The sequence below is a fragment of the Sander lucioperca genome, chromosome 9 (assembly GCF_008315115.2).
Source record: "Sander lucioperca isolate FBNREF2018 chromosome 9, SLUC_FBN_1.2, whole genome shotgun sequence".
Lineage (NCBI taxonomy): Eukaryota > Metazoa > Chordata > Actinopteri > Perciformes > Percidae > Sander > Sander lucioperca.
Window position 1 is genome coordinate 12,311,976 of NC_050181.1, and position 25,112 is coordinate 12,337,087.

Here is a 25,112-nt window from a genome sequence, read left to right on the forward strand (position 1 = left end):
AGAATTATAGGAGTAGAAATGAAGGCTAGCAGATGTCTGCAAACTGTGAATTGGACAGTGGTGATGCAAGTAAAGCCAATAATTTCAGTAGGCCTACAGTAAATCTTTTTTATAGCCCACTGAGAATCTAATTTGATCATATCCTCATCTAGTTTGTGGTAAAGCTTTTTCAAACAAAGCATTTAAAGTAAGACTGTACTTTTACTAGCCCTCTGAAACCCAAGCCATTTTTGTTTTTGCATTTTTTTGCTCCTGTCTTATTATTACTCACTGTGAGCTCATTTCTCACTATTTTTGCAAGTTTTGCATCTCAAATTAACAAGCACAACCATGGCCAGAAATAGGAATAATAACTCCTAAATGTATTTTGAGCAGTATAACAAAGCAGCTATAAAGCGGTTATAAACATAACAACAAGGACAAATGTAAATTACATTTATTTGATCATTTATTTATTTTTAAAATAGAAAAACAGTTGAAACAGATAATTCAACATTTCCCTGAGGGAACACATGTATATACAATACAGGAAAAAAAGAATTTGGGCTGTAAATCATTCACACAAAGAATTAGTTACATTTTTACAAAGGTAACACCAGGTAACACACGTGGCTGTGCAGGGCAGTAAACAAACATGGCTGCCTATGCATAGCTGAGAAGCTGTGGAATTTTACAGCTCCTTGATCATGCAAATACTGGATTTTCATTTTTTTTTTAAATCGGACATGTTCTATGTGAGGTTTGTATCCACTTAGTGTTTTTTTGGCCTACTTTGGAGCTTTTTTACATAATTTCGGCGGAGCCTCTCGAGGCGCATTCAGGGAACATCGGAATTCTGAGAATCCGACAAACAATTCGGTTTTTTTCAGCTTCTTTCTAGGGTAAGTATAACCTGTACTAATGTCTTTATGGTGTCTTGTTGACTTCTGTCTGTAGATTATAACCTGTACTAATGTCTTCATGGTGTCTTGTGGTTTTTCTTTAGCAATCTTTTAAACAAAACATGTTTTTTTCTAACCCGCTGGCGGGTTTTGGGGTTAGCAGGGCTAGACAGCAGACACAAGTGACAATTTAGCTAAAAGCTAAACCACTGTTTAGCATTAAGCTAACATGCTAAACTATCATCACAGCAACACAAGTGGAGAGTCATGTCAGGTCAGCATAGTCCCTTAAGGTATTGAATTGAGAATTTTATTACATATAAATTCAATTTTTTATGTGCAAAAGGGAAGAATGTGTTATTTCTTCTCTCAAAAGTTACATACTGTAGCAGCACTTTAAAGCTGCACTAACGACCACTGTGTAATGTAAAATGGGTCGTCTGTAGTGACAAACCCATAGCGAATTATCACCCTACTCTGTAGTTCTCCTCAGCTCTATGGTGCGTTTAAGCATCTTTCTGATCATTGTTTTGGTTTTACGGCCTGCAGCTTGGTTCAGTGTCACTGAACATCAACCTCGTTTCCAAAATTTTTGATTTTTAAAAAGCTCTAAAAACCACCTGTACACTACCTGCCCAACACCAGATATTTCCCTCAGGAGTTGGTGGAGACTAAAAACAGAGCTTAAAGGTCCTATGACATGCTGTTTTTTGGATGTACTTTTTTTTTGGATACTTAGGACATGCCATTTCTGATTAGTGACAGACATTGTAAAATAGAGAGAGATGCAATGTCTGTCAACATCAGAAGCATGTTACTGATTTTGTTTCCTAAGACCATTAAGTACACAGTGCAGACATAGCTGATCCACTGACTTTATCTATCTGGATCAAAGCACAATGTGACTTTTCATTAACTCTAAAATGATTTTTTTTTTAAATTCCCTTTTGTATTATTGCCCATTTGAATTAGTCACAGAATAGATATTTTCCCCTGGCTGCCCCCCTAGCCTTAAAAATAGACCGTCTGTGTATAATAAGACAATGCCCTTCTTTAAATCAAGACAATAGTGTCTTTGTTTGTCTTCAGACACATCCAGGCCTTCAGTTGCAACCATTAACATATCTCACAGCTGAATCATCAGCAGTTACTGGCAGTAACACCAAAGCTGGAAGTCACCCGTAAAATCATGGATTTTTCCAGTTGACACTTTTAGAAATCGTTTGATTTACAGGCTTACAGCAAGTCAAACAAAAGAATACGCTGCCACAGAGTGAGTTACCTTTCTGAAATACAGTAAATAATATCGTAATGCTTACAAAGCACTTGTAAAAAACAGTAATCCCTTGCTTTACCAAAGCAAACATACAACAACAATAAGAGAACAAGTAAACATTCAATGTTTAAATCAAGGAGCAAGAATAACATGAGCAAACAGACAGAAGAAAATACCAATTTAGATGGTGACAAAGGGAGAAAAAGTGTCTGAAGCTAGGTTTATGGTCACCATAGTGTACCCGGCGTGAGGTTCGCGCGCCAAAGAATGATGTCATCACACCTTTTCCGTCCAACGGGAAGGCTCCAAATGTTGTTGCGATGCTTGGTCGTGCACTTCTGAATCTTTGTAACTAGGCGTGCTGCGCTTTCCATTTTAACATGGATGGCTGGGCAGACTGGCCAAGCAGGTTCACCAAACATCTGTATGATTCTTCATGTAGAGACCACAGGGAGTCAAATGGCCTTTAATTCGTGGTAATAGAGAGCCACTGAAGAGGCATAACACCGAAGGGTGTTAAGCAACAGTAACGTTAACAATTAGAATACACAAATGCAATTTTTGGCGGTACATCAGTGTTTACCATGGATGTGTTTACTACTGTTGCCAGGCAGCCTACTTTCTTTAGTAAGGTGTTTGTCAATCATGAGCTGCCAGGACAGCTACTGTACTTGTAAATTACCTTATAGATTCTACAAGTCTCTTAAACTCTACTGGACGGACAAAGAATTCTTCCAAAAGACATTCCCTTATTTGGCAGGTTGATAATACTTAGTGACTGTGAGGTCCAAAGCATGTATCAGTTTAATCCTCATCAAACCATTCAATGACCTCTCTGTGCAGAAGCATCAGCTTTTGTTAAGTTTTTCCTTTAAATAGCCACCACCTACATATCATAAATGTAGTGTAATATAGTATAAAGTAGAAGCTAACTTTTTAAACTTTAAATCAAGTATGTGGAGAGTATTCAGTGGCTGTACAGAATTTGATGGCTCAGTGTGTAAGATTGCACAATATAACCTTGGGGTATTGCACAACACTAGTATGACAGTTGTAGGTGGGCAAATAGCTAAGAAGTAGCTCATGTTTCACCTGCTGATTACAGTAAAATGTAAACACCCTAATAGAAAGTAGTACTGGCATACTAAGGATATGCCCTGCTGTTGGAAATACTGTAATGCATACCAGACTGCGTAAAACTGTAACATCATAATCACATCTTAGATTTGAGGGCTCAAATCAATCTCCAACACATTTTCATCCTTCCATCACATCCCGACCCCCCACAGCCTACTATGTTCATCACCTACCTGCCTCTCCTCTCACCCTTAACTGAACCCTCACACACACCCCTACCATGCCCCCCGCTCACCATCCCAGCCCACATTCCCCTCATTGCTTCTGGACCATGGAAAGCCCCTGGTACATTTTCAGAGCTGCTGAGCCCGTATACAGACACAGAGCCCCCCCCTCTCTCTATTTCCACGATGCCGCTGGCCAAAGCCAGCCATCAGATCACATGCTATGTGCAGCCTCAGCAGCAGAGGAGCACAGCTATTTGCTGGGGGCACACATGCTGGGGCCCGAATGAATGACTGGCATTCTGATGACCTCCCAGGATGGCAGCCGACCGCTGAGGTGGAAGGCTGTTTTAGGACAGGGTGTCACGGCCTGTTGCTGTGTCATTAGTCTGCGGTAGGCATGTTGGCTCCGGGGCCGAAGGCTGCAAAATGTTTTCACACCTCTAAAGGGCAGCTTGGGCCGGTATTTATAAAGGGCCTCGGGGCTATGCCTCAGAGTAACGGTGCTCACTTTGGTGCAGTTTCGCCCTAAAGATCGGGAAGATTTAAGTGGATCTAGAAAACTGAAATGTTAGTCACTCTACAAAATAATCGTCTGGCGTGCTAGCCCTGTGGCAGATAGCTTTTTGTTGTATAACTTTATGACTTGATTTCCATCTTGACACTTGACCTGTCAAGTTTCCTTTCACATACCAGAATTACAATTAACTCAGCCAAAGTTATACTGAGTGTTTCACTGAGCATGTTTAAAGTGGCCTTAAAGAAATGGTTACAAAGTACCATGTAGCATTTCCCATTTCAATTCAATTTGTTTTTACTTTTTTATGACCAAGAAAGCAAAAAGCATGTTGACATAGCTACCCCGTCACCTGGTTTATATGTTGATTGTATTGTCTGCACTTGTTGTTGTGCTGTTTGATCTTGTGGTGTAATAAGTGTTTTACTAGAGGACCACAATGAAAATAAGCCTTAGTACTTTATTGTGTTTTTATCCTCTGTGATTTTTAATGCCAGCCTACATCATTATTGCTGTGCAGTGTTATGTTATGTTTTTTAAAGTGATGCTGCATTAACTCAAAGAGAACTGACAGAAAAAAAGGCAGGAGAAATAAGAGGATGGGAAGAAAATGGAAAAGGGAACATCATTACAGTGACACTCAGCTATTTGCCCTCAGCGCTGTATGAGTAATATGTCTAAGAGCAGAGGCCAAATATTCGGAGTGTTTTGAAACAGAAAAGAAACAGTAAAGTAGCCATGGTGATGTCAACATTTTAGTCTCACGTGTTAAAGGTGCAACATGCAAGTGTTTTATTACCCAACATTTCCATAAATCTATGTTGAATAGGGTTGTTGTTGAATACCTCAACTATTAGCTCAACAGATCGGGGAGATTTCTGCTTTTGAAAACTCAAAATCTGTATTCTTTGTTTTGATCAACCCAAATGTCACATTTACAACTGCCATACAATAGTACATTGTTGGCAATAATATAATAGTGCAATATGTTCATGTGTAGTGTCTTTGCCAGGCATTTCTGTTAAATATCTTCTTTAACTAGTTTGCTCGCAGCTCTCTGTTATACAGGTTACTTGTGACTACTATTACAGACTGCAGTGTGTTGTGTTGTTTAATGTTACGGTCGTTCACTTGCCAACAGAGGTCAATACATTTCCTACAGCATTGTACTGTAAAAGCTTCTAGTCAAATGGAGCACATCTTGTTGATGTCTTCCTTTCATTTTTGAATGCTGGTTACACTGACTTTCACACAGCAAAGCACAAAACAGAAGAAGACTTCTCAGATATCATGACTGAGGAGAAAAATGTGGATTTTCCAGTTCTGCAGACAGACAGGGTTGGGTGCATGTGGTTTCTAAGAAAACACACCTGAACATCACAGTTGGGGTCAATTGAAGCAAGTCAAAAAAAAAATTGTTGTGACATCTAGCCTACTGCTATTGTAAGATGTTTTCAGTTGTGCATTGTAATACTGAGTCACGTTAAAGGAATAGTTTGATATTTTTGGGAAATAGGTTTGTTTGCTTTATTACCAAGAGTTAGATGAGAAGATTGATACCACTCTCAGGTATGTATGTTAAATATGCAACTACAGCCAGACACTTAGCTTAGCTTAGCATACAGACTGCAAACAGGGAGAGACAGCTAGCCTGGCTGTGTCTAAACGTTACAAAATCCATCTATCACCATCCGGCACCTCTAAAGCTCACTAATTAACACACTATATCTTTATCTATTTGTTTAACCCGTACAAAAACTGTAGTGTTAAAATGATAAGTTGTAGTTGTTGTAGTTTACCTAAAATGCCGTTTTCTGCAACATTTTGTGCACACAATCGGATTGATTACTTTTATCTTACTTTCAGTCAGCCATGGAAGTCAATACAACATAATCTGCCTTCTATGACTGCACTGCACATCTGTTGTGTCATCTTTGCACACTTAACAGATTCATCTGTTGTCTCACGTCTGAAGTCTGTTTCCTATGAACGTCTGGAAATTCCCTTGAATGGAGCTCGGCTTGCTGCAACATGCAGAGATTTCTCGACTCTTCACTTTGAACAAATATGTAACCAATGGACTATTTATTTTCTCCACTTTTGCTCTTCACAGATAGCCTGGTCCTACCAGACTCTCATACATTTCATTTGTACAGAGAGTCTGGCCACTCTCCATTGACAAGTGTTAACTTCCTTGAAGTTTAAAACTATTGGATCTGCCCAGAGTAAGGTGACCAGATTTCTGAGACAAAATCCAGGGACATTTTCAGCTCAGAAGCGTAAATACTCCCAAACAGGTAATGTTTTTATCTTTGTAAACTTAAAACGGGGACACTGCCCCAGGGCCCATTAGGGGGATCCATGGGCATGCTCCCCTGTGAAGAAAATGTTGTCTATTTTAACGTTTAAATGCATTAATCTGGTGCACTTTGAAAAGAAATTCAGAGGTTAGACTTGATTATTCTTATCTATGGATGGAAATACTTGTGCTGTAGCCTGAACTATTTTGCACTTCAAAATTTTAACCATGCACACACAGGTGGAATAGTTTCTTCTTCATATTTTTGCATTAATGTCACTAGGAAGCATACCAGTAGAAATATATATTCATATTTGTAAGTGTCCGACAACATTATGGAAAGGATTTCTAAGGAAGTTGACCTTTCTGTTAAAGAGTAAGATCCTTTTTTTAAACATAAAAAGTTCGCGAAATTGCGTTCGCTAAACCCACCAGACTCCATGTAAATAAACAGTAATTTTAGCATCGTAAAATATGGGTGTTTAAGGTGCGCGTTTGGTCAATGTTTTCTTTCTTTTATTCCAATTTCGGGTCTGTCAGTCACAGTGAAAACCGGGGACATTTCCGGGGACAGCTCCAGCCGGGGACAGGTCACCGAAACCGGGGACAGTCCCCGGAAACCGGGGACGTCTGGTCACCCTAGCCCAGAGCCACTCTGGATCTGCCATAACCAATCGCTAACGTTTGGTCGTGACGTATGTCATGCGCATGTGCAACAAGAGGGGCGACCGACAAGGCTTATATTTAGCGTTAGCATCGCTAGCGTTAGCCATAGCCTTAGCCAACTCCTTCACCACTAACGGAGCAAGCTGGAAAATGAACCCCGTGGGGAGGAGGGCCACAACATCATGGCCACCAACAAAACTCAGCAAAGATTGTTCTTGCTCAGGCTTTAACTTCTGGATATTCGGCAGCGTTGCCACAACGGACCGAATGGCTTCGCTCGCATCTTTCTCCGCCGCCATTAGGTAACTACAACTCTAGTGCCCGGCCTCAACGTCATCGTTCTCAGCCACTCTCTCTGTTCGCTGATTGGGCCGCCAAAAATTTGTCTGGAGAAAACCCATTGACATATATAAAAATGGACCAACAGATCCTGTTGCTCTGGACAGAGACCAGTGAAGGATATTAGAATCACTTTTCCGGTGATGGCTGAGCGTTACTGCGCAGCCTCCAACTGAGAGAGACGACGTAGATGTGACGTGAGCAACCTGTCTGAAAGTTGTAAGTCTTCTGGTAGCTGTGCCAAGAGAAATCTCAATCATTCCCAATCTTGCAGAGACGGAGAGCGTAGGTATATGTAAGGAGATAACATAGGCACAGGCTAATTATTGCTAACTAAAATGCTAGTTAACATTAGTAATTAAACTTAAACAGCTAATGTGAGTCGAAACTGCCTGCAAGCTTCTCCTGTACTGTACAGTAATTTCTCTACTATGCGACAGTAAGTCGTGTGGTTATGACACAATCGTTAGCCTATTTTTACAAAAACGCCTGCTACGGAGCCATAACATGAGGTACAAGGTAATGGAGCCTTTAATACATTGTCGTGTTTCTTTAGAAATAAACAATGGACAAATAAAGTCTTTAAACGCTTCAGATGTAAAGTTATTTGCTGTCAAAGTGGCGGCAAAATGAATGGCAGTCAATGGAATGCTAACAGGAGGTGATGGCTTATTAGCATCAAAATAGCACCATAGGAGCTACGCGTTCCGAGCAGACGCTTACCCCCTTGAGAAAACCCAAGACTATACTGCAAACCCAGACGTAGTACTGAAGGGAAATGAAAATTGAGCGTAAATACGTAGGAGGGCGGAGCCAGGCTACTTTACAGGTGTTCATCCAGAGGAATTAGGTTAGATCATGTTTTGCCTGCTTGCCTCGACAAAATTTTATCAGCCCTGGCATCACAATCGAAGCTGTTGGGAAATACGAATACATGGGAAGCTCGTCGTCAGTAGTTTCCTGAGAATAGGATACCACTTGAGTGCAGCGCACCTTGTCCTTGTCTATTGTGTACTGTGTGAATGAGGACGCCGTCCATAGATATGAGAGCCAAGGAGAGGAAACCATCCCACTCCTTCCAACACTATCAGTTACATTCCTCACCAATCCTGCCGTATCAGATGACCTTGTCTGCTATTCTGTGTCATTCTTTCCCACACGGTCCGACACTGTAACATACATCCTGTTCTACCCAGCCCCTTTAACTCTTGTCTCAAGCCAGATACAGTCATCACATTCTCAGACCATCCAAAGTGATCTACAGACTTTAAGATGCATGGGGGATCAAAAATAAATAGATAAAAAGAGAGATAAAAAGAGAGACAGAGAGTCAAACATCTTGTTGTTTGGTCTTCAGTTTAACAACATGACAAATCTCTCTTTATATTATCACTTATCTAAACTATGACAAGGGAAACGGCCGACATATAAGCCTCCAGCTCATTTTAAACCATCCCAGAGTAGAATACATTAAAATAGATCCTAATTACAAGGTTATGTTGTTATATTTATTACAAGCCTGTTGAGTAGTTGTCTCTTTGCTGTTTAGAATATGGATTGTTTTCAATATCTTGATGCGGTTTAACAACTGCTGATCTTACAGTTAGTGCCAGAAGAGTAACAGCTGTCTTTATTATGTGCGGTACATATCTATACATGAAGCCTCAACTGCAGCAAACAATGTTTAGTTTGAAGGAAAACTACCGTTGCAAGGATTGGTTCTTGGTACAGTTGAAAGTAATACTCTTATTTTATATTTATGTGTCAGGTAAAGGGAAAAACATCTTTTTGTTTGCTTTTTTGTTGATCATATCTCGACCCCTCAGATTTATTTTGCAATACCTCCAGTTTGAAAAACACTGGTTTAAGACTTTCCTTAGACACTAGTATTTTCCAGTCATTCATTTTAGTGCACATGAATGGAACATAAAAATCGTAAAAAACAGTTGGGAACAGTTTGGATTTTCAATGCTGCAGCTGTGAAGTACATTTTTAATCAATGAATCAGTTAGTTAATATGGATAAATTAATTAATCAAGCCATTTTACAATATGTGAAGAAAGACGGTTTGGTTTCTGGGTTGTACATAAAGGCCTGAAAGATTTTTTTTGAAAGTGAGGAAGTAGAAAATAGTCCAAACATGAGCGATGAATTCATTATTTATAAATGTTAACTTTCAAATATTAAACTGCATGAAAGTGAAACTTCAGAACTGTCTTGGAATTCGCATAATCACAGAAAATACATATAGTACAATAATATTTTATTAATATGTACTTTATTTACACTTTGTACTGGAGACACATCAAAACATTTGAAATCAAAGTTTGATCAAAGACAACATTTACAATAACAGAAAAAGTAGTATGTACCTTTAAGGGCTCCCCCTCCCCACACACACACACACACACACACACACACACACACACACACACACACACAGATTTTGTCTTCCTGCCTCCCTCCCTTTGACAAAGATATTTTTATACTGACTTTAAGGCTCAGATGAGTAAATTTAGAGTCAGACTGTTTCCAATTGTGTAACTGGTAGTTTGACTACTCTCACTGTTGCCTCATTTGTGCTCATGTTTCCACCAAAACCTCAAGAGCAATATGATTTCACTGTGTAGGCCTATAGCAACATAACAATTGTGTTTTCTTTCCCCCAAAGACATTCATCTTTGCACAAACAAGGAATAACTCATGAAATGTAGGTTTTGTCTGCTTTTCGGTCGTCTACAGACAGTCACTGGGGAATTTTATTGGCACACCATTTTTAGATGTTCATCTCCTATAATGACTTTTTGAAAGCATCCATACTTTTCAAAGGGTCAGCCTTGCATTCCTTTGGAAGTTCACAGGAAGTGTGGCACAATGGAGGACAAAATGGCCAGAGGCGTTGTCCACCAGCAGACACACACACACACACACACACACACACACACACACTGGGAGTAGAGGAAGTAGTGAGGTGGTGTTAAACGACATGACCAGATTTTTAAAAAGGTGGAGACTGTGCTGCTGAAGGGAAAATGCAAACATGTTCCACTTTGCTGACCAGTCGCCTCCATGTGAGTGCCGCCCATAGAGACGCAGTGTCTGCATGCTTTTTTAAAAGAGCCCTTTTAAAAGTATGCAGCATCTGAAACATGACAGGAATGTGTGTTTAATTAAGGAGGAAAGAGCCAGAGAGATGATCTGGACACATACCATTGTCAGTTCAATACCAACTTATTGGGTGTATAGATTTTTAAGTTCAATGAGATAATCATCCTAAGGCCATGAGGCTACATACTGTACAACAATCAATGACTAATGTGCTTTGATTGCACCCATTTCTTTACTGATTCAGTTTGCATGCATTTTGTCTGCTGTAGGCTTCTGGAGGGAACATGTTGATTATGCTTACACAGGATAGCATCTGTAACCCTCCCTGTTTGTTTATTTCTTTCTCTCCCTCCACTGCCCAAAGACATGATTAGTCTGTTATGACTAAAATCTCTGTTATTTAAAAAGCCCACAGTAAAAGTCAGAGTCCCTGTCTAAAGTCCTCAACATAGCAGTTTGGTTCAAGTGGGTAATAAATAGCTCTGTCTTGTCTTTTGGCTCAGACAGAAATAAAGCCTGTCATAAACATTTGTTTTCTCCCTTGAGGCGGGATTTCTATATCTTAAAGAAAACAAAAATGGATGTTCCACCGTGTTGTGGTCTATCATCTAGAGAAGATGCAGAAATAAATTGAACTGTATGACCATTTACTATAAATGACTTAATATGTGACTGGAGGGAGGGTTAACTATCCTCCTGACTGTCCAACCTTCCATCCATACATGTGATTCTTTGTATCTCAGCAGGAGGACAACCCCTGCATGTTTGGGATTTGTGCCCATGTGTGGCATTCTCCAGGCTCTGCTCTGCAGCACGTAGTGTGATGTTGGGTACAAAGAGCCACTGTGTTTGTAGTAATGGGGTGAGCAGACCTCAGATTCCAGTGGACAGCTGACACACACCACACAGGGACACACACCCAGTGACACACACACAAAGACACACACACACACACACACACACACACATATGCACACGCACGCACACACGCACGCAGACACACACACACACACACACACACACACACACACACACACACAATTAAGGCATGCACAGCCTCAACACAGAGGATGAGAGTTGTACTTATCCTTATAGTGTCCTGCAGTGTTTGCAAGGAGCTTGAATTCCTCTATAACACCAAAATTATTAGCAACCAATTTTAGGAGTGTAAAGGTAAGCAACGTACAACTCTCTTCTCTATCTGTCACACAGACGACACAAACAGCACATTAGATAGATATTAGAGAAGCATTAATGAAGTACATTTACTCAAGTACAACTTTGAGTATACTTAAGTATGTCCATGTTATGCCTCTTTATACTTCTACTACTACTACTACTACTACTATTTCTCAAAGAGAAATATAGTATTTTTTACTTTACTGCATGTATAACACTAACAGCTATTAGTTCCTACTTTTAGATTTTACATACAAAACGTGTACAGTTTACAAAATATGAAGCATTGTTATCAATTAAACAACCAATAAATCAGCTCCATCTAGACCAACTACAACATTAAAGTCAACGTATTACAGTAATAATAAAGATCCAAGGTAACACTTTATTTGACCAAATTGTACTTTTAGGTTAGCATTTCCATTTTATGTTACTTTACACTACATAAGGGAAAAATATTGTAGTGATTTACTACTCTATGTTTATTTAATAGTTAGGTACTTTTTCAGATTAAGATTGTACATGCGAAACAGGCAGTTTATAAAATATTATCAATTGTAATGGATTCATTTTACAATTACAATTTCATTTAATTTATGAATAGATGTATGTAAAGCTATAATCATATAGCTTTGATAGGGGACATTTTGCATATTGAGGACTTCCTACATGTTTTTACTGATAGGCTACTTAGCCTACTTAATTAAAATTTCAGTGCAGAACTTGGACTTGTTTTTTACAGTGATGATATTCCAACTTGTACTTAATTAAATGATCTGAATGCTTCTTCCACCACTAAATGAGTTCATATCAGAGAAACAAAAATAGTGCAAGCACCAACGCTTCCCCTGAAAACCCTCCTAGGAAGGAGATCGTGTGCCAGAAAACAAGTCAGATATTGCCCTTCACTGAGCATTACTGCGTTTATTCTCAAAGCTCAAATGCTAATGCCCTATCCTAAACTTCTTTTTAACTCCTCATTGGTAATGCTAAAGCGCTTTGCAGCCTCCCTCCTCCCCCCTCCTGTGTGGTTTTACGCTTTTGATCCCAGAGGGACCTCGCGTTTTACATTCCTGGCATTCCGACCTCAGTCCCTCCTCGGTTACTTATTATCGCCGCCTGCTCTCTCCACAGTCATTTCACAGCGAGAGAGGACCGCGGCAGCCCGTCCGGGGGAGGAACATGAGACACGTTTGACACGAAAAAAACTCATGGAAATAGTGGAATTACTCTGAATTTTTTTTTACTTCGAGATCAAGAACAACATTTCGTTATGATGAGAGCGTGAGCTGGTAAGAAGAGCGTCTTTTTTTCTTCCTTTGTCACAACAGATAAAAAGGAGCACGAACATGTATAAAGTAGCTTCATCGTAACTTCTGGTTCACATTTCTGAGAATGTAATGTGTTTTGAGGGAATTAAAAGACATTTACTGTGTTTTAATGACGACAGTTGTGCTATAAGACTAAATAAGTTATTTTACAATGCGGTTTTGTGCGCTTTTGCTCCCCCGTGAGATTGGAATTTTTGGCGAGTGCATTTTTTTTTGCCTGCTGTGGAAAATGTCTCCACATCTCTGTGTTGTCGCTGTTGGGGAAGTAGACGCAAGGCTACACTATTGTCATATACTCGAGCTCAAACAATGATCACAGTCAGAGAGCTTTTATTTATTTTATATGAAAGGAGATATGTTCACATCACATTCAAGTCATTGTTGCACGTGCACGTTGCAGTGTTGTTGTTATTGCAAAGGCCTACATGCCTCAAACACAACCTTTCTTCTGTATGCGACTTGACTTGTAGGCTATACCTAGTTGTCTCCTGTTAATTATGTTTAACTGATTGTACGTTATTCTCTCATTCTGCTCTGTTCCAGGTTCACAGCTGATTTATTTAAATATTTTTATAAAATAAGAACGAGCTCAACAGGTCTTTTGAGAAGATAACAACGTACACAAAGCATTATGTCGTCCACTGAAGAGCCGTCTGGCACGGTCCTGCACCGGCTCATCCAGGAGCAGCTGCGCTATGGAAACCCCACAGACACCCGCACCTTATTAGCCATCCAGCAGCAGGCCCTGCGTGGAGGCAGTGGAAGCAACAGTGGACCCAGCAGTGGAGGCGACATGGGCAGGAGCCCACGATCCTCTCTGGAGAGTCTCACCCAGGAGGAACCTCCGTTCCCTCAGCTCTCTGCGAGGCAGGAGCCCCAGGGCCAGGAGCACCAGGGTGACTACCACCATTCAGAGAGTGGTTACCAAGTCTACCAGCTACATGGGGAGGAGCTGCCAACTTATGAGCAGGCCAAGGTGCACTCTCAGTATCTGGCCTCTCACATGCTTCTGCATGAGGGGGCCTTCCACGAAGAGGCAGATCTGATGGACCTGAAGTGCAGCCATGTGCGGTCACTCAGTGAGCATTGCATGCAGACATCTCTGGAGAGGAAGGATGCAGCTGCTAAAGCAGAGGCCATCAAGAGCACCTCTCACAGCTACCCTGAACTTCCTTACTATGCACCGCAAGTTCTCCAGAGCACGAGGCAGAGCTTGGACAAGCGCAGCCCACCTCCAGAGTACTCAGCCCCCATCCAGGGCCAAGGATTTATCCCTCATCAGGTCCAGGAGCCGGTGCAGGCACAGCAGCACAGGTACAAAGACAACTTGAGAGGGCATGATAATGTGTGTGATTGCGTGTGCATGTTTTTTAAACATTACATCATATTCTATGGTGTGGTTTTTGAACTAGAGCCAGACTTTCAATCATCTTCCGGGACTTGTCATTGTGTTTCACATGCGTAAACACATACTTATCAGTGTGAGTCACACCGTAGCCTGTGTACCAATTTGCTTCTTGAAATACTCCCTAAAGGGAACAAGTCTAGCCCTGTAGGTGTTTGTAATGCCTGGCATAGTGGAACATGATAGTTTCACATGCTTGTGTTGCCTTGGATGCTTATACAAAAGTATGTTCCTCATATAGGCTTTTACATTCTTTACAGCCACTGGAGTCATCTTGTCTGCTCGCTGGTAGACAGGAGTAGAGTGATATTTCAGATGCCTTGCTCAAAAATAAAGTTCACACACCTTTAACTTTAGCTGGCAGCCCCCAAATGTTTGATTCAGCCACAAATTCAGATGCACAATTAAGATATGAGTTGTCTCTCTCATAGGTATGTCCAGTCGGCTGAAGTCCCCTGCTACAGCACATTCACCACCCTGCCTTCTGTTGGCTTGGAGGAACCTAACCAGGTGGAGCTGCTGCTGATGGAGAATGAGAGGCTGAGGCAAGAGCTGGAAGCACACAGGGAGAAGACTGGCCGTATTCAGAAGGTAAGGAGAGAAAATCCATGAGAGAAAATCTTATTTTTATTTATTGCTACTGACATCTTTCACAGGTTTTGTTGAAGGAGAAAGAATACTTAAGCTACCTTTACATTTCATTTTGGGGGATTTCACTTTACCCATTAAACACAATACAAAATTAGGGGTTGTCGCAACATACGCGAATCAATTTCAGAAGGAAATACTCCAAAGTTATTTAGTTGCTGAACAGCCAGACATCATGCTCCATCTCAAGCCACCTGTCTATGAAACACAACCCCAGTCAACAGTTGTCTCTCCAACGTCCAACTCCAGGCACACTCCCTCATCTGGATGGGACAGATGAGATTACCAGCTGCTACCTTCCATACCACAAACGGAGGTTACAGCCTGCTACTGTGTTTACACACTCCTTTCATTGTGGAGCTGACCTTGTAGAGGCCAGAGAGTGTGCGTGTTTTAGTTCCAGGAAGGCCATAGATTTTCAGCGTAATCTAGGGCTTGTCAGACAGCAGTCGATTAGGTTGTGACCCGCACACTCAGCTGATGGGGGTGGGGTGGGGGTCTGTGGCAGGTGGTGGGCTTGCCGTGTAAAAAGTGAAAGGTTTCTTTTGTTTTTCCTCATTCTCTCTTCTTGTTTGCTGCCATTTGTTTAGCCATCTATGATAAATTCTCTAACCAGATAGGCCTGAAATGAACACATTTTCTTGTTCAACATGGTTGAACAACAGCTTTAGAGACATTTGACACCTCAGCCAATCTTTGTAAAATCCACTCCACTCTCTGCTGGAGTTATGTCACATGGCCATTGCCTTGTCTCAGCCTTAAAGAATGATAATTGCTGGGGTTGGAAAGTTTCTCCGTCAGGCCGCAGCCCTGAGTAAACATGCCTGTGTGACTGCTATAATGGTGGGTCTTTCTTTGCTGTTTCCACAGCCCAGGAACAGGCATGCACACCTTCCCTCCGCTGGCAGCCTTCCCAGACCTCTGTGTGTGTGTGTGTGTGTGTGTGTGTGTGTGCATGTTAACTTGTGCTTTGCGGTGTGTTGTGTACGTGCGCGCTCCTGTGCGATCACACACCTGGAACTAGAGCAATCAGCCCTCAGGAATGTAGATATAAATCAGTCTCACAGGGAGTGGTGCAGGCTTGAATTCCTTCTCACAATTATACCACACACACACGCACACACAGAGTGTACTGTATACACACAGTTCCATATGTACCCATATAATACATATATGTATATCTACAGTACGTAACCAAAACAATCCTCTTCTCCACCTTCTCTTTTTCTGTGCTCCTGCCCCCCACCCCCCATCTTCTGCTCTTTTCTTTTCTTTTCTTCCCTTTTTCAGTTGGAGCAGGAGATCCAGCGCATTTCGGAGGCATATGAGACACTGATGCAGGGCAGCTCTAAGAGGGAAAATCTGGAGCAGACACTGAGGAAGAGGCTAGTGGCTGAGATCAGGAGGCTGCAGGATTTTAACAGAGACCTTAGAGGCATGGACTACTGCCATACACACACACACACACACACACACACACACACACACACACACACACACACACACACATAATACCACATCATATCAGATCCAGACATAGTTTACAATGTAGTCTAATTCTATACTTTGTTGCGTTACAGAAAACTTGGAAAATGCCAGAACGCATGTTGCAAAAGAAGTAGAAGCAGCCGACCATAACCAGCACATCATGGCCAAACTCCTTGAACAAAGTAAGTATGTCATTCTGTTTGGCCTCTCCCCGGCTCTCTGTTACATCCTCCTTTTGTAATCAACGTGCTTGATTGGATCAGATCGTAGCATAGCATGGGGCCCTTTTTGTAGCTAAGGAGGGCATCCTGCATGCAGGAATTCCACTTGCATAACCTCAGCTTATTTGGCGAGAAGGCTTAATAATAGGGAATTCAATCCATGCACCTCTTGGCAAAGGGAAACGAGCGGGCTCTAAATCACAGAGCAGCAGTGGAAGTGGTAGAAATGAGGTTCCCCCACCTGTTGTTAGTGTGATTTATGTTGTCTGTTTAAGGAACTGGACTCAAGCAGAGGGGTGGTGTTTGTATGGCCTTGATGAGGAATGCTTTGTGCTATGTGGGTCAAAGGGATAGGGCAGCTTTCTCCCCCTTCTGCCTCCTTCCTCCTCTCAGCATTCCAGGAGTGCTTCGCTAAATGAAGAACACTAGCCACCATGTAGCAACTCTGGTACTTATAACTGTGGTTGGACTCAGGGGAGAAATTATGGATTTGCGCTCATATATGTTTTAGAGAAAGAACTTCAGGCAGATTTGGAAAGATTTCCCCTTGTGTCCAAACTACTATTAAAGCAACACCAAAGATTGTACCTTAAAATAATGTTTCCAAAATCTTTTCAGTGGTTCATCAACTCGTAACAGGGTGAACGGCACTTCTGCATCCGCTTTGTGGCCCTCTATCGGCTATAACCGCACTATGCAAGTTTGCCAGATCGGGTAGCGGCTCTGTAGTTTGAATAAGACATAATGGACACAATTCCGCTTCCAACCTGTAGGGGGACCGAAGAGGAAAAGTGCTTTGGTGTTGCTTTAAGATCATGCCCACATTCATCTAACATGTGACTAACCTGCCCACCTTGGCTTTTCTTTCGCTTCAGATGAGGAGCAGAACTTTGAGCGGGAGCGCGTGGAGCGGGAGCTGGAGCGATTGCGTTCCACGGCGGAGGAGCAGAACCAGAGGGCAAAGCGACTCGAGGAGGCCCTGGATGCAGCTCGTGGACGAGGTCGCCAGCTTGAGGAGGAGTTGAGGAGGAAGAGGGCTTATGTGGAGAAGGTGGAGAGACTTCAGAGTGCGCTGGCTCAGCTACAGTCCACCTGTGAGAAGAGGGAGAGCCTGGAGATGAAGCTGAGGACACGACTAGAGCAGGAGCTGAGGAGTTTGAGGGCCCAACAGGTAAATATCATCCCCTAGGAAAACTAACAAAAAGCCTGATTTCTGTACTTTATCATTGAAGTAGTGTTAGTATTTCTTGCCATCTGTTTCAAATCCTCTCTCTCTCCACCTCAGAGGCAGTCACAGCCACCAGGAGTGACCATGAGCTCCCTCCAAGAGCGTCTGCATGAGCGCGAGGAGCGAATCCTGGCCCTCGAGGCCGACATGGTGCGCTGGGAGCAGAAGTACCTGGAAGAGAGCACCATGAGGCAGTTTGCAATGGAGGTGGCTGCCACTGCCGCTGCCCAGAGGTAAGGATCGTTGACTTTTGCTTGACATTTGCCGGAACATCCTACATATACGTTTTCCATGTGTATTATTTTCATTTGAGCTAAGCCCAGGACATTATCTTTTCCTTTGCAGAGACACCACCATCATTAACCACTCGCCTTGCCACTCCTCTAACAACAGTTTCAACGACGACCTGCCACTTGCCGACTACAGGAATCAGGAGATGGAGAACAGGATCCGCGCTCTTTACGCTCAGATTTTGGAAAAGGACGCTGTGATCAAGATCCTCAACCAGCGGCTGCATCAGGACCAAGGACGGAAGGACGAGCAAAGTCCCCGCACAAACCTCCTGAATACAGCGGGGGCACCTCTCCGACCCGCCTCCTCCACCCCATCCATCAGCACCACCATGAGCAACACAAGGAGTAGAGGTGAGGAGCATAATGTTGCCTTTTTTAATAATTAATTTGGGTGGTACTAAGGCTTAGCAGCCTAGTACTTCTTACATTACACACACACACACACACACACACACACACACACACACACACACACACACACACACACTGTATGTTCCATTCAAATATACTTTTGATCTAGAGCAAAGTGCTTAAAAGTAACATTTTTGTCACTAAAATCTTCATAATCGATGAGTTACAAGCATTTCTGACAGATCCTGTTGTCTTGTAGGTAAGAGTCTTTCAGATGATCAGACTTTGCCAAGCCATCAGTTCTCTGCTCAGTCTCAACCTGGAACGCTAGAGCGGCAGGTGGAGGGAACAAAAGCCAAAGAGGCTGCCAGCACAACTAAGCTCAACAGTGGTGAGTGATCTATCAAATATGCATGAGTGTGTTTGTTTACGAGGGCCAATAATCCATCCAATAACTCCCTCAGTATAAAACTTGAATGATAAACTATTTGCACACACAAATAAATAAGCCTTCACAAGCTCAGACTCCACTACACAAAACACACAAATACAGCATATATAAGTATACTGTTCATGAAAGGAGTTTTGGACCTCGGCTTCATGGATGTTCAGATTGATTAACCATGCTGCTGCCTAACCAGCCACTCAGATACCATCTGTCCAGGTCATGGTTCATAATGTGGGCTTTGAGGAATGTGCATGGTTAGGAACTAATGCAGATCTATTGACTGAGCATATTTACCAGAGTGGTCTGTTTGAGTGTGGAAAATCGCTGTTATCCTTTAATCATTGATAGCTGAGCTGTATCTGGGACATTTTTCCACTGTTTTAGCCTTAAAGCATTTATATAATTATTCATACTTTCTTTTTTTCAGACAAGGCGCCTAAGAAGTTGCTATTAAACCCCTTCAGAGGCCTGGATGAGCTGGAGTCAGAGGCAGTGGAAATCTTCATTTAAAGAACAGAGAGGTTGATTTTGAATAGGGGGGCAATTCTGGGAATCTGTGAAGAGTGCAAGTCTTTGAATAGAGAGTGGATTAAATATTGGATGCAAGAATGTCGTGGAAAGAGGCCAACGCACAAAAAAAAGGACTGTTTTCACATTTTTAGAGACAGAGCTGTGCTCCGACTCACTCCCTCTCACTAAGCTGGACAGCTGCAGGCAGTCTGCCCTGCTGGGAGATAAAAGATGAATCTTCTGAGGTACTTGGACAGTATTGTGGATTGTAATTGGGCAACATGTTCTCAGAGTGTGTATGCCAAAATATTTATATAAAAAATATATATATAAAATTGCTGCTTTCCCCCCCTTTTTATTACCCCCCGTTTTTCTCCTCTCCCAACCCAGTGAATTAGGAAGCTACATATTTATCTTATCTGGTTTCAACATTCCCTTAAATAATGACTTCAGACTCATGCTCTTCTAGATAAATAGTCAATAACAGGTTATCTATGTGACCTCCATTCCCCTTCTCTCCAAAAGAACATGTCCGATCACATGGATCTTATCAAATTACTTCTCTTTGTTCAATAATTTAAGCTTATAACACATGAAACACTGCTGATTTAAATGCTCTCGCTGTCCATGTTGCTGACGCCCGAGTAGCTGGTTCTGCAAAGGCTCAGCGGGGTGTGAACAGTGAGATGCATAATATATAAAAGACAAACTGACACAGTCATGGTGTTGTTTTGTGATTTTGGAAGGGTGTTGCATCATGGTGTTGATTTCATCATATGTTTTTCTGATGACTTTTTCCTTCTCAAAGTATGTTTGCATGTGTGATTACAGTATGTGAGTGTGTTTCCCTATGTGGTGATTCTGCTGGTTTGGTCACCATTGTGGGAGAAAAGTTGAAAACTACACCATGTTGGTTTTTTGTTTACTGTGAGCTTTGAACTAACAAACAGGTTAATTATTATTATTATTATTATTATTATTATATATTTTATACAGATGTTTGTATTGTTATTTTAGATATGATAGTGCTTTGAGCAGGATGCCAAAGAGTTTTATGTTGTTTGTTGTAAGTTATGTGCCGACAATCACGGTCATGTCAAGCTGTACACAACCAACCAAGTGTTGACTTTAAACAGACATTTCTGTGAACTTCAAACAATATGAAGGTTATTACAGTTGAATTCATGCAACATTTCATAAAGCAATAAAATATTCTAATATACATTGATGGGCTCACTGACTTGTGAATAATTCAATTTTGCTCTTGACAAAAATATCTACATATTATTTATTTGCTGACATAAAGATTATCTCAAATATGCTCATAATTGTTAATTGTTCAAAAACAACCCAACTCATAGTTTTTCTGGTCAATGTTGTATTCCTGTTTTTACGCCCTCCTCTCTTTCTCATTGTCACCCTATGTTCTCATTGCTGTCCTCTCGTTCCACCACAGAGAAGTGCTCTTCATTAATGAATACCAGAGCTGCATTCTTTTGGGTTCAACTTTCTCGGGTGGCCTGCTCTCTTGTTCTCTTCTTGCCATGAAGAGCATGCTTGACATAGATCACATTCTCATAAGGACACGTAACCCTATAAGTGACAAAGACAGGTTTCTCCCAGATTAACTGCTAATGCCTTTTGAAATTCCTGTGTGCCCTCCATCCACCTTTGCTTACATGCATTCCTAAATGCTTTCATTGCCTCCGATTTAACTCACACCCAGAGGTGTTTATGAACTATTTCAGGATGTGCCATTGGATATGAAGATGAGAGAATGGAGAGCTCTGTTATGTGGTGTCTGTTTCAGGATGGATCTTTCTCTCTAACACACACACACACACACACACACACACAACAGAGCCACGGTCATCAATGTATACCAGTTTTGGGGCGTATACGTATACCAGTTTGACAATGAGACTTCACAATGCAGCAGGACAATGAGAATGACAATGAACATTATGGTGTCATCATTTCACTCCCATGTTTCACCAGTTGTCCTGCTGCGTACTACATGTGTGTGATATAAAATATGGCTGTGGTAGAAAAGATTTCACACATTTTGGTTTATAAATGCAGAGCTGAGTGGAGCGATAAGTCGTGAGACTCCTTTTTGCTCATTTGGTGCTCTCAACTCCCTGTAGAGTGAGGAAATAAAACAGTGAATGTCTCTGTTAGTTCAACATCACAATTTCTTACTGTTACTCCGGTTGAGACATAATAAAATGTGGGCTAGAGTAGTCATGTGCACATCCACAAAAGCTCATTGGGATTGAAGCTGAGTATCAAAACATCACAAGAATACAATAGATTAGTACCTGCCTGCTGGAATTTGAGTTTATTAGCGATGTTTCGACCCAACACAACTCATCCTCAGACATATAGACCTGTATTAGGTTGAAATGTTGCTAGTAAGGGAGCTGTTAGGCCAGTGTGATGCGTACTTTTCTATTGTATCAACATAATAAAACAGACAGCAACAATGGTATTGTTTTCACCTTGTGTGTGTGTGTGTGTGTGTGCGTGCGTGCGTGCGTGTGCGTGTGTGTGTCATCATGCCCAAATAATGTTGTCGTGGAGACACCTACTGTAGCGGAATTACCACAAAGGCCGTTTTGGGTACTTTGCTAGGTGTTCTGTCTGTCTGTCTGCGGATAGATTTTGTCACCACAAGAGCGTCACAAGCGTGCAACATGCTGTCACAAAACTTTACAGGTGTATAGTTGAGATCAAAAGGTTGAGTTCTAAGATGGGTGGGGTCTGAGCAAGGGTGCCAAAAGTAGGGGGGTAGGAAGTAGGGAAGGAGCCATTGGCCCCCCACACTCCTAGGTCGATATGTTGTTGTGTCTGGTGTGATCCCCAGTGGTCTCTAGTTGAAACTCACTTTATTATGAACTCACTTTATTTATTTAACCTTTTGGCCTGTAAAGCTTGGGTTATGTGAGTGACTGGCAGTGTGCTGTTTTTCTAGTTCCTTTCGATACTAAACATCAGTCAATAAGACTTTAAGGTGTGCAAGAACTCTGTTGGATATACTGTACTGTACGCCAAAACAGAGCTATATTTTTTTTTTTACATTTCAGAGCTGTTCTGAAGGCTCCTGATTTACTGAGTGGCATCGAGGAGCCATTACACACTCTTTTTAAGTCATCCATTAATGTGATTTTTCTGTGCCAGCTTTGAAACATTTGCCTTGATTTCTTATTCACACCTGAGCAAGCAAAGGTTGATTATATCCTGCTGTTCGTAGTGTGGTTTGGTAATTGGATGCATGCCTGGACTTGGGCAGAGAGGATATGAGATAGTGTGGATGATTTTGACAGAGAAGCTTGTATGGGAAAACACAGAGCAGGAACTGGTGGTATGTGAGATGTCATCAATCTTATTTATGAACTGAGAGCTGTTATCTGGCATACTGACTGACAACATTGTGAAGACTCGCCAACATTCCTCTGTGAATGACATGTTTCGACTGCAGCTCTCTCTCTTTCCCAGAATTGATATGATGAAGGAGGATACAACGTAAATGGGAGTCAGGGGTCAAATTCCTGCTGTGCTCAAACATCCAATGAAATTACATTTGATCTACTTTTTGGAAGAGTTTTCTCTCCGTTCTTTAGCTCTGTCACATGGAAACCTGATGTTGACTGCGGCCGTCATGAAAGGAATGGGTTTGTTGCTGTGTAAACCGTGGAAATGATCTTCTCACACTGGGTGTTTGTGTGCACTGGCGGGTTTATTGGGCCATCCTAATGTTTACAGTTTAACAGCACATTCCTATTAAGCATCAGCCTTTGAAGTTCCAGCACATTCAGCAAATATGCTGATGGTGAGTGATGATATCAAAGTAAGAGAGAGGTTTTTGCAATGCAGATTGTCCCCAACTCACCTTGGTATGGTAACTAATATGGCCTTATTCTATTTCTGGCCAAAACTCATTAAGAAAGAAAACTACAATTCATATAATAATAAATAATAGCTCTGTATACCTATCACACACATGTACACACACCCAAACAAAAACAAGGATATAAATGAATGTTGAGTAAGTGTGATGAGATATTGATCGACTGGCCTCCTCAGGGCAGATATGTAGCCTATGTAGCTCTGATTAATGGATACATGGAATAACTTGTCAGATAAAGAAGAAGTAGACATCCCCCAAACACCCAGTGGGAAAGTAAGTAACTCCACAAAGCCCTATCATTTCTTTCTGTTGTCGTAAAGGCATAGCATGTTTTTGGACATTGGTGATACATGCCCAAAGGGACACAGGAGAGTAACTTGTCAACACCTGCTACACAAGCCTGCTGCAAAGGCTGCAGTTGTGATTGGCACTCCTGTTTGTTCAGGGGCCATCTGTTTAAAACCACAGACATGACCCTGAGCACATATTTCAGCCACACATCCCTCATGTGGGCTTCAGTGAAAAGTCAGTATTATAAGATGTAATGCCAGGTCAGGATGTCTACTGTTATGATTTTTTTCTTTTTAAAGAAAGCAGGTGTCCTAAAGATTATACATGTTGGTATTCTTAAATTGTTCATTTGTTGAAAATCCTCTGCATCAAAACATTTATGAAACTTAGCCTGCATTAGGCTACTTACTGGACATGTACAAGATGCACAATGTGTCAAAAAAATGGGCATGTTTTGGATTCACTCCTGAAGTCAAATGCCCCTACATACATTAAATAGTTAAAAGACATAATTCAATGACTCTTTTATTATTTACACTTACCGATCCTCTGAGACACAAACTGTAGCTACAGTATGTGCTCTATCCTCCTGGAAAACATGTGTTCTTTGACTTGGGGGCGGGGGCGGGGGCGGGGGGAGGGGGACCCGGGGGGGGGTTGATATGTTAACTGCTTTACACACACAACCCACACACACCCACCCACACACACACACACACACACACACACACACACACACACACACACACACACATTGGTGCGCAGGTCATCTTTGAGAATGTATGACTAGGGAACTGAGGGGGGTTTGGTGTGTATTTTAACATAGTAGGAAACTGTAGATTACAACTGCTTCTGTAGTTAGCCAGGTGACTCAAAGAAAGACACTGGGAAATTTGCTCTCTGCATTATTCTAATAAAATACTTATTAGTTATAACATCATAAAACAATTTATAAAGCACTTTCAGAATCCACAACACGCCACTCTTTTAGGGACATGCTTTGAAATGTTTTTTTTTTGTCTTAACTGAGTAATGAGAGATAAGCCTACTAATTTTTATTATTTACATTTCAAGTTTTATTTCATGTTCTGTTTCACATTATGTATTGATAATGTATTTACATTATTGTTCTTCAGTATGTAGGAATTCTTGCAAATGAGATCTTAATCTATGGGACTTCCCTGATTGGGCCTAAGTAAAGGTTATAGTGGTAAAACCTTTCATGTGTGCACAATGATTCATAAGGTAATACGAAAGCTATCTTAATAAAAGCACACACATAAGAAATACCATCAGTTACCCACGTGTTTGACTATCAAATGATTTTGAAAAATGAGAAACGATTTTTATTATCACTTCTCATATTTACAAGTCAATTACTGCCAACAAAGCCAAAAGCTTTAAAAGATGAAAATCGCCATC

General features: G+C 41.4%; 1 protein-coding gene across 2 annotated transcripts; it reads left to right on the plus strand.

Moving 5' to 3' along the window:
- The first annotated feature begins 12,637 nt into the window (after positions 1-12,637).
- On the plus strand, positions 12,638-20,717 carry amotl2b (angiomotin like 2b). 2 transcript variants are annotated; one of them, XM_031294318.2, is made up of 10 exons: positions 12,638-12,858; positions 13,441-14,211; positions 14,734-14,893; positions 16,241-16,385; positions 16,531-16,620; positions 17,535-17,830; positions 17,945-18,120; positions 18,233-18,531; positions 18,791-18,922; positions 19,407-20,717. In XM_031294318.2, the coding sequence occupies exons 2-10, from the start codon at positions 13,529-13,531 to the stop codon at positions 19,487-19,489; spliced, it is 2,064 nt and encodes a 687-aa protein (XP_031150178.1). In that variant the 5' UTR covers positions 12,638-12,858; positions 13,441-13,528; the 3' UTR covers positions 19,490-20,717. The 2 variants fall into 2 exon arrangements, with proteins under 2 accessions (XP_031150178.1, XP_031150179.1); XM_031294319.2 differs by having other exon boundaries at positions 18,281-18,531.
- The last annotated feature ends 4,395 nt before the right edge of the window (positions 20,718-25,112 follow it).